The sequence below is a fragment of the Trachymyrmex septentrionalis genome, unplaced genomic scaffold (assembly GCF_001594115.1).
Source record: "Trachymyrmex septentrionalis isolate Tsep2-gDNA-1 unplaced genomic scaffold, Tsep1.0 scaffold51, whole genome shotgun sequence".
In the NCBI taxonomy this organism is placed as follows: domain Eukaryota; kingdom Metazoa; phylum Arthropoda; class Insecta; order Hymenoptera; family Formicidae; genus Trachymyrmex; species Trachymyrmex septentrionalis.
Genome location: NW_017305683.1, coordinates 2,661,233 through 2,675,145, shown reverse-complemented (window position 1 = coordinate 2,675,145; position 13,913 = coordinate 2,661,233). Strand labels below are relative to the sequence as shown.

The following is a 13,913-nucleotide window of genomic DNA, read 5'->3' as shown; positions in this document are numbered from 1 at the left end:
AATATTTTTTTAATATGTTTTTTAATATATATTTTAAATGTTGATTGAGCTTTTTCTTTGTTTAATAGAATTGTTCTTCTTGTAAAGTGTAAATTATTAATAGCTCATGAGTCAATGCAATATTATTTTCATAATGTGATCAATATATATGGTTCATGTGCATTCGCGCGTAATTCAGTTTATTAACCTTCGCGAATATACTAGAAATCTTCCATTCACTCGGTGAACGTGACTCAAGCGACGCATTTCGCTAAAAAATTCCAGATGTCTAAATCTTAAATGTTTTTTTAAGATGTCTTTAAAATTTTGAAACTTAAGATGTCAAAAAATGTTTAACATTGAGGAACCAATGTTTTTTACTCATTAAAAGAACTAACCAATTAAACTAGCTGTAAACATAAAATAATAAAAAACTAAATATTTCATCAATATAAAAGACAGATAAAAAGATAAATTCTGATGATATATAGTCAAATAATTAGTTATTTGATTATGTACCATTAGAATTGTTATATTAATAAATTATTGATTTGTGTAGAACACATTAAAGCTGTCTCGTTGTTGCCCTCTTTGCACATTATAAGCTATATGTATACATTTTTACTTATTAAAGACATTGCAAAGTAAAAAAAAATTTCAGGATCCCCTATTTTTTATACAAGAAATATAATATTAATATAAAATAGAAATAATCAATAATGATTGTTCGATATTTCCCACCTAAAAAATTATAATATTATTCAAATGTTTCTTTTTACAAATCTTTTCGAAATTATAAATTTTTTTTAGATTATTTCTAAATGTCATAACGAGGGAGTAATCATTTAATGTAACAGTGGGACAGAATCCCCGAAATCATTATAAAATTCATATGAAACCCCGATGTATAATCCGATAATTACATATGCAACTACGAGAAATAATTGTGTAATATTAGATAAAATCAATTATTTTATCAAATGACTTCATATATAGTGAAGAAAATTATTTGTTATCAGATCACGTCGCATGAAATCATATATGTAATCTGTGGGACAATATTTCAGCTAGTGGTTGAACATTATGACCTCCTCGCGACATAATGTTTTCTACTTAATATGTACCAGATGAAGAAGATTCTATATCACGCGACCGTTTCTCTTCATTTATAATTTCGCATTGTTTGCAAATAGGTAACGACGATAAACGGGGCGCGCGTCGCGCCCAACAAACGAGACATCGAGATTCCTCAAGGTATCGCCCATGCCGTCGACAGGGTCATGTTCCCGCTGCCAGTCGGTGATTTGGTGCAAACCCTGCAAGCTGATCGTGAGAGGAGATTCACTACGTTCCTCAGAATGCTACACGTGTCGGGCTTGGAGGACACGCTCACAGGTAAATTGAAAATCCAAACGAAAATTAATTTTAAAGAACTCAATTTGTATGCGCCTTTCCTGTCATTCTTGACGTGCAAATTCGAAGAATTATCCCGAATCCTTTTTTAGTATTTTAATGTAAGCTGCTTTTCTAGGTCCGAAGACGTTTACCATCTTCGCACCGACCGATTCTGCTTTCACCGATGCGTCCACAAAGAACGGCGTCCCAATTTGGACCGACGAGGACGGGCCGGAAGCGGCGAAGGCGATAATTTCACGGCACGTCATTCCCACGACTCTTTATACGGCCGGAATGAGATATTACATTCAGAAAGACACTCTTCGCCCACAATCGCCAGTTCATATCCACAAAAACGGCGGTAAGTAAATCAAATGATGTATAATAGTAAAGATTCGTATTTAAAAAAAAAAAAAAAGCGTCATTAAAAAGATAAAAATCAAATAATAATCTCTCAGATGATTAACGTACATTGTTGTTTCAGGACGAGTACGAATAAACGAAGCACATGTTGTAACGCATAATGTGCCAGCAACGAACGGTGTGTTACATGCTATTGACGGTGTTCTATAAAACGATATCATAATGAATGCAAATTGACGATTTAAAATGCAAGTTGCAATCATACAGGTGATAATCGTTTGATAATTTATAACGTTAAACAAATCGTATTTATAATTTTTGAAACACTGAAGAGCTCGATATATCAAGTGAATATAAATTACTTGTGTAAATGCGGCGAAATGTGGCGATTAAATCGAATTGTATCAAAGTGATTATAAACTCTATAAACAGATCGTCGCACCGCACGATTAAATTCAATCATCGACAAATTGAAATGTTATGCCATAGGTGTCGCGAAATCAGAAAAAAAAGTAACGAGACCATTTTAACGTATGTGTATACATATTAATTTATATAAGATAAGCAAAAAAAAAACCAGAGATTCTTATACTCGTGCCATGAAACCCATGAGCACAAGAGTACGGAATATTAATCACTATTGTATAGAATGGTAACACAATACCATGTTTAGTTTGTTCTCATTATAGCTCATATCTTTTTATAAATAAATGTACAGAATATATTTTTGCGATTATATTTACAAGAATGCGTTCCCCAACGTCCTAAACGATACTTAATAATAAAACAAAATTTACATATATCTTTAATATATAATTGTAATCACTAGAATTTGAAGTCCCTGCAACAGTTAATTTCTATATACAATAATATAAGTGATTCTTCTATAGAAAATAATCAATGATTGCCGGTAATTGGGGATTTGTCTTCAGTAATTAATTTCTTCAGAAAATTGCCTAATAATTTGTCTTATACTTCTTAATTTCTACCATTATATGATGGATGTTCGTAAGTTGCGTGCGCGCATTTGTTGGCAAGATCTTATGAAGACGATTATAATATTGTATCAACTGCGTCATTGCACCTTGCACTAGTGTGCTGCCAAGCACCAGGCTGGGAAACGATTGCAACACTTCTCGATTTATTTCTTCTAACGCTCGCTTCCAATTGTTCGTAAAAGATTGCACTAGAGCCAACACTTTGCTCTCCTGTCGTTTCAAATCGTCTATTTGACCCTTTTCGCTCAGAGCCTCTGCTTCCTTCACCAACTGGATTATACTACCAAAGTGTGGACTCAAAACTTCTTCGATAAATTCGGAAGAACGCGCGTTTAATAGTTCCCGAAAGCTCTCTGCTTCCTTCGAGGTTTCTCGTGTCCTTTCCTGCAGTCAAATATCCGTTAATTTTTTCTTAATACGTTAACTTTAATACACTTTTCTATCTTTCAAGTAAAACCTATTTACCATTAATACTCTGAGGACTAGATCATAATTATTGATAAGAAATACTAATTGCTGCGTTCGACTTGGGAAAATAGATGCCATTCTTAACAGGAAACATTGTACAGCTTCTCTCAGCTCTGCCAATAATTGAGTTGTTCCCTCACAAGGAAAACCTTCGACTACACTTACAATTGCGGCGCTAAACTCCGCGTATCTTCTGGTAATCTAAAAATTCATAATTATATAAGAGATTAACACATACATATTTCAATATTATACAGCAATCAAATGCCATTATAAATGATCCATTTGAACACTTACATAATGTGGACCAGTCTCTTTATTGAATTTTGACGGGTCACAGTCTTTTACACTATTTATATTTAATTGAAACACAAATTCAAATCTAAAAAGCAGATATAATTTTACAAATTAATAAGATAATTATTATTGCAATTATTTTTAAATATGTTCAAGTACCTAGGCCAAATTGTGCCAGTTAAAGTCTCCCAGTATTTATCCAATGCTGGCACAGCTCTTTTATGACATATTAATTGATAACGCATCACTAAATGTAGGCAGAGAAATAGAGCAATTGTATCATAACAATCTTCAACAAATGATTGCAAGTTCTTTATCATAAGATTTAACGTTTTCCCCATAACCTATCAAGAGAAAGGAATTATTTAGTTTTAGTACATTTACTCTCTCTAATACATATATTTACTACATCTATCAAATCAATTATTAAATATGGCTCTCTTACCTGATTGAAAATATCTAATGCCTGTACATTACGGACCTTGAAAAATTCTATTAGGAATAGATATTCTCTGCAAGCATTATCAACCAAAGCATATTGTTCACTTCTGAACAGAGCTTCATAATGATACTGTAAGATTATAATACTAATTTAAAAAACATTGAAGAGTAAGTTATAATAGTTATATCATTGGTATATCATACTGTGTCCAGTAAAGATTATAATAACACTAAGGATTGTCTGAATTTATTTGGAAACAAAAATCCTAATACCAAAATATGTCGAGGCTATAATAATTTGAATTATAAGCAAATCATATCTCTTATAAAGTTGTGGTACAATATAAAATTCCAAGCATATCTAAATGTACAAACTTGAGATAATATGATTTGCTAACTTTAAATGCTTTTAATTAAAAAGCTATTATAGCCTCGATATTTTGTATGAATTTTTATATCAAAATGATCTCAGGAATCTATCCTTAAGAATTGTTACTTTACTAGACTTGTATATATCATTAATACTTACTCGTGTTTTAGAAGCTGTGTGTGGGACAATTATAGGTGTTTCCAATTGAGAAGTCAAAACCTGACCCCTTGTATCTATAGAAAAGACAGTACCTTTGTGCTTTAACGTTGTTTTATGAAAAAGACCTCTGCTTGCTGTATCTTCGACTCCCATTAAATCATCCTTTGTCGCTCTCTCTTCAAACTGAGAAAAGTAATTTTATTGTAATTTGATGTTTCAATTTATTTACATAAAATCATTTTTTCTCCATCTCTACCTGTAATTTCATCAACCTTGATGAATAAGACTTGAAATACGAGTAACATATTTTACTCATAGTGTCAATGTACTCTCCGCAAATTTCCTCAGCCACGTTTCTCTCGTTTGCCAAAATAAATTCAAAGAAAAATTTGTATTTTAACATGTTGTTTTGCGGTACTTGATAATTCGTCATTGGCTTCCTAAATTTATAAGTTTGTTCTAGCAAATACGTCCTAATCTTTGCCATTGCTTTTACTTTCAGCTTCTCTAATATATCCTTCACATCTAAACAAGACTTGGCCTCCTTAAAACTTTGTTCTTTCACAAAATTGATTTTGTGATTAAGAGTTTGCAGGTGAATCAAAAATTCCTTTTCAGTTACTGGACACTCCATAATACCACTGTAAGAAAATTAATATAATTAAATATACAAAAATTCAATTTAATATAAAAATTGAGATACATTTAATAAGTTTATCTCTAACATTCTCTTATAAAACGGATAACTTCTTACGAAATCAAAGCCTCAGACACCGTCATGTCTTCAATAAATTGACTAAGTGGACCTCGTATTATTTGTCTATTGGACAGCTGTTGACTCATAGCAACAGACTTGCGTTGCAAAGAAATTATCTCGGAACTTATATTTCCTAGAACTGACTGGAAATTCATCAACATTGACTCCATTTTCTATAAAAAGTGATATGGAAATCTATATCTAAATGTCTCTCTGAGAAAACTTTGCTTGATTAGTAATATTACTTTGCAAAGACAAGTTATTGGAGTAGACTGTACAAACACATTTAATACATACATCAATGAGATACTATTAAAAACTATCTACTTAAACAAATTTCCTAGAATTGAAGAATATTAATGTATTATTGACCATCAATATAAGTTTTTGACATAAATATCTAAATAATATTAAATTTACTATTTACTATTGTTTATGTTTCATATTTATGTTTGTTTCATAAATAAAAAATATATATTTTTTTATGAATAATTATTAATTATATACATTGCCATAAAATTAAATTATCACTCGTATGAATAAATCAATCTTCCTCTCCTAAATGTTAATAATAAATAATTATAATTTTAAATAAAAGTGAAATATTATTGAGTCATAAATATGTACATGTTTATAAAATATAAGGATAATAAATCATAAAATTAATATTTATGTTATATCTAATTATATAAATATATATTCAATTTTCTAAATTGTAATTTTTTCAAAAATTAAAATTTAGAAAATAAATTATCTAATGAATTTCCAAAAGACTGTCGATCTTTAATAGTATCTTATCAATAAGATATTATTTTGCATCAAATCACACGTCGTCAACACGTCATCCGATGCAACAGTGAATTCTAACCTAACCTAACCTCCAAGATATTATCACAAGCAGCGATTTGATTGTGTAGACTAGCTATATTCTCGCTCTCCTTGATGTAATCTTGAATCGACTTGTTCTCAACTTCCTTGAGCTCCTTCTCGATCTGTCTGGAATACTCGCGCAAGTCGGTGCCAGTCTTGAGGACTTCCTGGACGACATCGTCGCCCAGGTCTTGCGGCAATTGTTCTTCATTGTCAAAAATATCTATCTCAGCCATTTTTCGAATCCTTCCATGCAATTGCAACGCAATTGCTAAATACAACACGATTTAATATACAACTCGATATATACAATTCAATTACACAACCTGATGATCGTTTCCTCTACTCTATAGAGATGTCTAGAGAGCAAGAAAGCTTCAACCGCGTCTAACCTCAAATTATTGAGGTTGTCAACATATCCCAAAACGACTCCAAGCTCAGCTCCAGTTTCTGCCAAACGGACAGCCAATAACATGGTCGGCGTTACGCGGCTCGTCCAATGAGCGACCTGAGTAATCACATGATTCACGTGACCACGTGTGCGACGATTCCCCAGTTCGGCTTGTTTTCGACCTAACCAAAATTGATCTAAATTCTCACCGTTTATCCCTGTCAATTTAACGAACTTTATATTTAGTTTTTTTTTTCCTTTCAATGTGACCTGAGACAGCAATAAACGATATAACGTTCACAAAATTTTCGTCAGGACTTTCCAGTCGGGGATTTCCAGAGTTCATGGGAGATCATTTTTAATTCTTGACACATACGTAGAAAGTACAAGTTTTATCTGTGATCTGCTCTTTTGTAATCTGTATCTTTTTTTCCCAATTGTGTTCCGCGTTAGATACGGCTGTGATTTATATATAGCGTCGATGACTCGTTCAATCGCAGTTATGCCCGAGTGCTCGAGAACTAAGAAATTCATGAAAAAGGCCAAAGGTGGATTTTGGTACAAGCGTCATGGTAACAGAAATGATCAAAAACGTGGCGTGCACAAAGCGATTTTCTTGACAAACGAGACGTTCATTGCTCGTTATGATGAATTAACGGAGCTCAGCGCGCAGCTCGCAGCTAATCTCAAGATCTCCAAGAGTCTTCAGTCCAAAAGGAGAAACACAAAATACAACGGGATCATAGCAGTTAAAACCGAGAAACAAGCCATAAATTTCTCAATTGCTGTGCAAGATGATACGATGAATCCTACGCAACTTGCAAGCAGCTCTCAGACTTCCTGGAGTTCTAAATTGGAAGCAAAGAACACGAAGCATAATATAGCATCAAAATGTAAAATGTCTGTGAAAGAAAAAAAGAAAGGTGATAAAACGATGTCAGATAACAGCAAAGACAGGACTAAGAATTTAGTTAATCAGGTTGGACATATAACACATATCTTTCTCTAATCTTATCTATTATCATCTGAGGAATATTATTCTTGTTTATATAAATATTTAGCAACATAGGCAGTTATTGACAGTTATATATCTTTGTCTACAGAATGTTTATTTTCTCTTGATCACCTCTTATCTTTTCAGATCAAATTAAAAATATGTTCAGACAAAAGTTGTATGATCTGATGGGGCACAGATAACGATAAAATCAATTTACGAACAAATTGATTTTTTATAATCATATAAATTTTTTTTTAATGGAATTGTTACTTTTTATATAATATGATTTTTCTCTAATTATTCTGTATATTAAAGTATTAAGATAGAAAATATCGAGAAATCAATAGTTTTATACTGGCATATTTTAACATAAAATGTAAAATATCTTGTAATTATTCATTTTTTTATAATCGAACCTTAATACTTTTACGCATAGAAGACTGAGATGAATTAATTAGTGTAAAAAAAACACAGTTGCTTGTAGTTGCATATCTCAAGTAGCATAATTTTGAAAACTGATTGTCTTATTCTGTACATAAAAATATTAAGATATAATTATAAGAAAATAAACAGTTTACAAGATACTTTTTGTTTTATGTCAAAATTGAAGTATAAAATATCTCGTAAACTGTTGATTTTTTCACATTTCTTGATACTTTAAAAGCAAAATAATAAAGAGAAAATATTATTTTTTTTTTAAATCGTACAATTTCATTTAAAAAAATGACTATAACTTTTATATGATCATGAAAAATCAATTTTTCAAAAAAATTGATTTTTTTATTTGTACTCTGTCAGGCTATACAACTTTTATCTGGTCATATTTTTTATACAACCTTATTCTGCAAAGATAAAAGGGGGTAACGTTAAGTGGAGTTACTACACCCCTGTGTAGTAAATCTTACAAAACTATTTTATTTTATTACTCTATTAACAGTAATCATTTTTATTAGGCCAATACGCAACATGGTAATAAAGAAAAATACTTGAAATTAACAAGGGAAAATACAAAAAATAAGACAGAAACAGAAAACGAATCAAATACAGAGAATGTATTGAAAAAAATGTATAGCGAAGAAATAATGAAAAGCGATGCAAAGAAAAAAAAGAGTACAAGGAAAACATTCAAGAGGATATTTTCAAATCATATACCTGTGTCAAAAATGCTGAATATTTTAAAAAGACAATCGTCCAATAGTACACAATATGTAAAAGGGAATCTCCGTATAAATCCTTTTGCTTGTAAATACGCTTATTTAAGTATGTCTAATGAAGAACGCGACCTGCTAATCATAGGTATATCGAATAGAAATCGTGCTTTTGAAGGAGATCTAGTTGTGGCATGTGTAAACCCTGAAAATTTGTGGCGTACTTCATCTGATGGAGAAGTACAAAAGACTGGTAAAATTGTTTGTATATTAGAGAAAGTACATTCGAGACGAGCAGTCGGATATATTGTAAAGAAACATGATTCGCTGCTGTTGTTTCATCCAAGGGATCATAGAATACCATTAGTTGAGATACTTCCTGAATCAGTACCACCTTCATTTCGCGATCAATCAGAACTTTTCAAAGACATGATATTTTTTGTTTGTATCGATTTGTGGGAGCAGCTACATGCGTTTGGGTAGGTATATGTACTGTATTGTGCAATACACATATCTAATATATAAAGTAATGTTACAATTTTAAAGCATTAATTTTAAAGATATATTATGATACATTTATATTGACATTTCTGTCTTCTGTTATTACTGATTGTCTTTATGTTATATACATTATATTATTTACAGGCGGATTCTTTCAGTAGTGGGTAAACATGGCGAAATAAATACGGAATTAACAGCAGTAATACTTGAAAATGATTTAGATTTGTCTCCATATCATGAAAACCTATTGAAAGGACTTCCAAGTAGTGATTACATTTTAACGGATGCTGACATGAAAGATAGAGAAGACTGGAGGCACGAGTGCATTTTCTCGATAGATCCTGCAACAGCTATTGATATAGATGACGCCCTTTCTTGCAAAATCTTGGACAATGGAAACTATGAAGTAATTGCGATATGTTAAATTTGGCTGTAACACATATGAAAGGCATCTAACAAATCATTAATTTCAGATTGGTGTACATATATCAGATGTCACGCACTACTTAAAATTTTCCTCTCCATTAGATAACGAAGTTTTTAAACGAGCTACTACCATTTATCTGCCACATATGACTTCTCATATGTTACCAGAGGCATTGTGTAAAGTTTGTTCCTTATTTTCTGGTAAGGATAAATTAGCCTTTTCTGTAATCTGGGAAATAACACCAGAGGCCGAAATTGTGAAACACCGTTTCGCAAAAACTGTAATAAGATCATGTTGTCAAATGTCCTATGACTCGGCTCAAGCTATGCTCGACGATCCAAAAAAGTCTTGGCCCAAAGATTTCCTAGACATAAAAGGAGACTATACCGTATCGTTATTGTCTGACCTAGTGAATAAATTATTTAAATTATCCACCCAGTTGCAAAACAAACGATTTAGTCATGGGGCTCTGAGATTAAATAAACCAACGTTACAGATACGTATAGATCCCGTGCTGAGTCAAGAACACGGGATTCCGATACCTGTAGACTATTATGTAGATGAAAGCACCGATAGCCACAGGTGGATTTTTCAGTTATTAACATTTACTGATTTATATATATTATTACATTACTTAAATTATGAAGAAATTAATTTCGTTTTTAATCATTAATTACCTATTTTAAATGTATGTATTTCAGTCTTATAGAAGAATTTATGCTGTTGACAAATATGACAGTCGCCGCACAATTGTACATGGCAATTCCTAAAACGGCTTTATTACGTATGCATAAAGATCCGCCCAAGCAATGTCTCAGTTCACTTCATGTTATGTTGCAAAAATATGGAATTCATTTGAATATTGAAACAGCTGGCGACTTACAGGCCAGCATCAGTCGCTATGAATCAGAAAATAACTCTACGGTCGATTCCATGAAATATATTACAATGGTTATCATAAACCTATGTTCAAAGACTATGGCAGTAAGAATTTTTATTTTTCTTGTCATATAATTTGTAAACATTATACGATAGAAATAAATAGCAAGGGAGAATTTGTAATTTGATAATTCTGTAATATTGAAAATTTTAATCTTCAGCGTGCAGAATATATATGCGCATCTACCATTTCGCCGTATGATTTAAAACACTATGCATTAAATGTGCCTCTTTATACGCACTTTACCTCGCCCATTCGAAGATATGCCGATTGCACAGTTCATCGTTTGCTTAGTGCGACGCTTGAAAACAAACCTTTACCAGAAAAATGGACGGTCAAGTTGTGTTCCAAGTACGTTAATGATGCAATATGAAAGTAGAATATAACAAAATTTGCTTCAATAAATAACTTTTACTTCAATTTGTGACAGGATTGCAGCCAATTGCAATCTAAAGAAATATAGTGCGAAATTGGCTTACGAACAGAGCACGGAGGTATTCTTTGCATATATGGTAGGCCTTGCAGGTGGCTTTACTACGATAGCTACTGTATTATGCGTCAAGGGAGACAGTATAGAAGTTATTCTCTGTGACACTGGCGTAAAATTAAAAGTAAAATTTAAAGACATAGAAGACGTTGCCACATCGAAGTATTCTGCAGATCATGTACCAACTGTAACTGTTAATTGGAAGGAACCTCCTATTGTACAGGTATTATCGTAATATTTTATATAGTGTAATAACAATATATTATCTATATGGTTATTTTAATATCTTACAAATATCTATTTTAGGTAATCAATTTGTTTAGTTTGGTGCATGTACGGATAACAAAAAATGAAGAATTGCGTATAAAAGCAATTCTTTTACCTTTACCACAACAACAGACAGATCTAGAAAGAAAGATTTCTAATTAATTTTATAGTCATCGACTATGATTTGTGACGAAATTATATGTATGACGAAGAATTTTCTAATAATTTATGAATATTGTGTGCGCGCGCGTGCGCGTGTGTGTGTGTGTGCGTGCGTGTATATGGAGAAACATTAATTGTATATAAGAATAAACAGAGGCTTAAAAACAAAATAATAACAATAAAGGACTACAAGCCAAGTTGTAGTCCTACATAATTGTGTACTAATCGTTATGAAATAGAATACATAATTATTAAATGATAAAAGCAATGACAAATTAGTTGAACTAAAGACATAATTTTTATACAAATAAAACAATAAAATTAATAAGAAAAAGGTTTATAAGCAATCAAGAGTTAACGCGGTTATTAGTGCGTAAAGGATTCAATAGTATTAATAATTAAACATCCATATAACGGTTAATTATAATACAGAAGCTTCCGAACGTTACATAATAATTATAAAATAAAATACAAACATTTCGATTTCTATCAGATCATCTTCGGTGTACACATAAGTAGTTTATTTGAAAAATAACGATAAAGCTGTCTACATAGTATAACGTAATAATTATGGATCATGTTAGTTTTTTCAGTTTTATACTCGTGATAATTGGATCATGAATTACTTAATGATTTGAGCGTCAAAATTCTGGAGGAATTTATGCACACACACACACACACACACACACACACACACACACACACACACACACACACACACACACATTTGAATGCATATGTAGCTATACTTGTTATAAGTTTTGTGAATAGTTTTGACATTTTAAAGTAATAACTGACTTATAATAATGCGAATTTTGTTATATATTAAATCATTGGAAGTTGTTTATGTGTCACTAAAGATTGCCTGATAGAGACCGAAACGTGTATATTTTATTTTATAATGATTAGTACATTTATATAACACTACAAAACCTAGCTTGACTTGTAGTATTATTGTTATTATTTTAATTGTATAAATTTTGGAGGATTACAGATTACAATTACTACAATTAATTAAAATACGAACGATACAGTGCATGTGATACAGTGATTACTGCTGCACTGAGACTGCAATAAAATCAATTTTAAACTTTTATCTCTGTACGGTAGATATTTTTATTATATATATTCGTTTCATTTGTATTGTATATATTTCGTTTTATTATATATATATACTCATTATTATTATATCATTGAAAATTATACATAATCATTATTATTAATGATATTGATCATGTAGAATTATCATACTATATCATTATGGTTAATAATAATGATTATATGATATAACATATATATTTCATTAATATTATTTTAATATAATAATATTAAATGCATTATATATTCCATTATTACTGAAAAACTTGTATAATACATATACAATTTAATTTTAAATTACAAATTCAGACGATAAATTTTTACCACTTAAAATTTTACAATTTGTGATCCTCCAAAAAAAAAAAATTAAATTAATGAAATTAAAGAATTTTTATATTTGTACATATCTGACTTCTGCTTGTTATTTATGCAAAAGCTTACTGAGTGATTACTAAATGTGTTATTATTTTTAGTAAATAATGTGAAATTTGATTGCAAAGAATATGTGAGAATAATTTGTAAAAGGAATATACATGTAACTTTTATACTAGCGCATCATATTATTTTATAAATAAATATTGAGATATGTATATACATACGGACAATGTATTATCTTGTTATAAAATATTAGTTTATTGTAAATGTTTTGTACATACATGTACATACCGTATCATCAGGTATTTACACGTGATTTATGCATAAATATTAGAAATAATCAATCCTCATGAATAAAAACAAAAATGTGATTAAGTATAACCCGTGTATGAAACTTTAATTTGCAAACATTTGAGACTATAGCAAAAATATTTGATTACAGTCACTAGTCAAATGTATGCAGGTTTATATAAATTTTATTACATAGAGATCGACATTATAATCTAATATGTTAGATAACAATGACCACGACGTGTACTTTCATATTCCTTTTTTTCATTAATCTCTTTCTCTAATATCTAAAAGAATTATCGAGAGGTTGTATTCTGTACATTTATATTTGTAATATTAATATTTATATTTCTGTATGCCTATTTTATAACTGCCTAATATTAACCGTTGGGTTACACGGTTTTATATTATTCTTACGTAACGACACACATTAGTGATAGTTACATGAAGAATATAGATACGTTAAGAAATTATAGAATAGGCACAAGATGGACTACGTCAGAATTTTGGAATTTGTAACAAAGAATAAAATTATATTTGCTCAACATATCTATTATAATTCTTAACTTTTGTCATTCTTCATTGCTGCAAATAATGCAATTGAAATCTCTTTCATTATTTGTTAATCAAGATAATTGGTATATATATATGATGTTAAAACTATCAAGCATCAGAGTGAAAAGCGATACTAGATAACAGTCTTTGATTTATTCGGTATCGCTTTACATTAAT

General features: G+C 30.6%; 3 protein-coding genes across 6 annotated transcripts in view; 2 read left to right on the top strand and 1 right to left on the bottom strand.

The window, feature by feature from the left end:
- The window catches only part of LOC108751738, a 30,551-nt gene extending 28,090 nt beyond the window's left edge, over positions 1–2,461 (top strand). For both annotated transcript variants that reach the window (XM_018492116.1, XM_018492115.1), the window contains exons 6-8: positions 1,173–1,374; positions 1,511–1,735; positions 1,859–2,461. In XM_018492116.1, coding sequence (XP_018347618.1) covers positions 1,173–1,374; positions 1,511–1,735; positions 1,859–1,947 — 516 coding nt within the window. In that variant the 3' untranslated portion in view covers positions 1,948–2,461. The remainder of the gene's footprint in view (positions 1–1,172; positions 1,375–1,510; positions 1,736–1,858) is intronic.
- A 56-nt stretch (positions 2,462–2,517) lies between these two features.
- On the bottom strand, positions 2,518–6,506 carry LOC108751741 (vacuolar protein sorting-associated protein 52 homolog). Of its 3 annotated transcripts, none has more exons than XM_018492120.1 (9): positions 6,106–6,506; positions 5,225–5,400; positions 4,727–5,111; positions 4,471–4,653; positions 3,946–4,071; positions 3,660–3,844; positions 3,501–3,585; positions 3,201–3,404; positions 2,518–3,119 (listed from the first exon to the last, which is right to left on the bottom strand). In XM_018492120.1, exons 1-9 carry the CDS (start codon positions 6,331–6,333, stop codon positions 2,694–2,696), a joined length of 1,998 nt encoding a protein of 665 aa, XP_018347622.1. In that variant the 5' UTR covers positions 6,334–6,506; the 3' UTR covers positions 2,518–2,693. The 3 variants fall into 3 exon arrangements, with proteins under 3 accessions (XP_018347622.1, XP_018347623.1, XP_018347624.1); XM_018492121.1 differs by having other exon boundaries at positions 5,225–5,370; XM_018492122.1 differs by having other exon boundaries at positions 6,096–6,145.
- Positions 6,507–6,661: 155 nt separating this feature from the next.
- On the top strand, positions 6,662–11,499 carry LOC108751740 (DIS3-like exonuclease 2). Its single transcript, XM_018492119.1, has 8 exons — positions 6,662–7,467; positions 8,439–9,112; positions 9,279–9,540; positions 9,608–10,143; positions 10,263–10,545; positions 10,662–10,852; positions 10,932–11,211; positions 11,295–11,499. The coding sequence occupies exons 1-8, from the start codon at positions 6,970–6,972 to the stop codon at positions 11,415–11,417; spliced, it is 2,847 nt and encodes a 948-aa protein (XP_018347621.1). The 5' UTR covers positions 6,662–6,969; the 3' UTR covers positions 11,418–11,499.
- Positions 11,500–13,913: the final 2,414 nt, after the last annotated feature.

Excerpts from the sequence above, each read along its gene's own strand:
- LOC108751740 (XM_018492119.1), top strand. The coding sequence starts at position 6,970 with ATGACTCGTTCAATCGCAGTTATGCCCGAGTGCTCGAGAACTAAGAAA. Across the intron at positions 10,546-10,661 it reads TATGTTCAAAGACTATGGCA|CGTGCAGAATATATATGCGC; the intron begins GTAAGAATTTTT and ends TTTAATCTTCAG. Across the intron at positions 11,212-11,294 it reads AGGAACCTCCTATTGTACAG|GTAATCAATTTGTTTAGTTT; the intron begins GTATTATCGTAA and ends TATCTATTTTAG.
- LOC108751741 (XM_018492120.1), bottom strand. The coding sequence starts at position 6,333 with ATGGCTGAGATAGATATTTTTGACAATGAAGAACAATTGCCGCAAGAC. Across the intron at positions 5,401-6,105 it reads CTTGTGATAATATCTTGGAG|AAAATGGAGTCAATGTTGAT; the intron begins GTTAGGTTAGGT and ends CACTTTTTATAG. Across the intron at positions 5,112-5,224 it reads GTGTCTGAGGCTTTGATTTC|TGGTATTATGGAGTGTCCAG; the intron begins GTAAGAAGTTAT and ends ATTTTCTTACAG.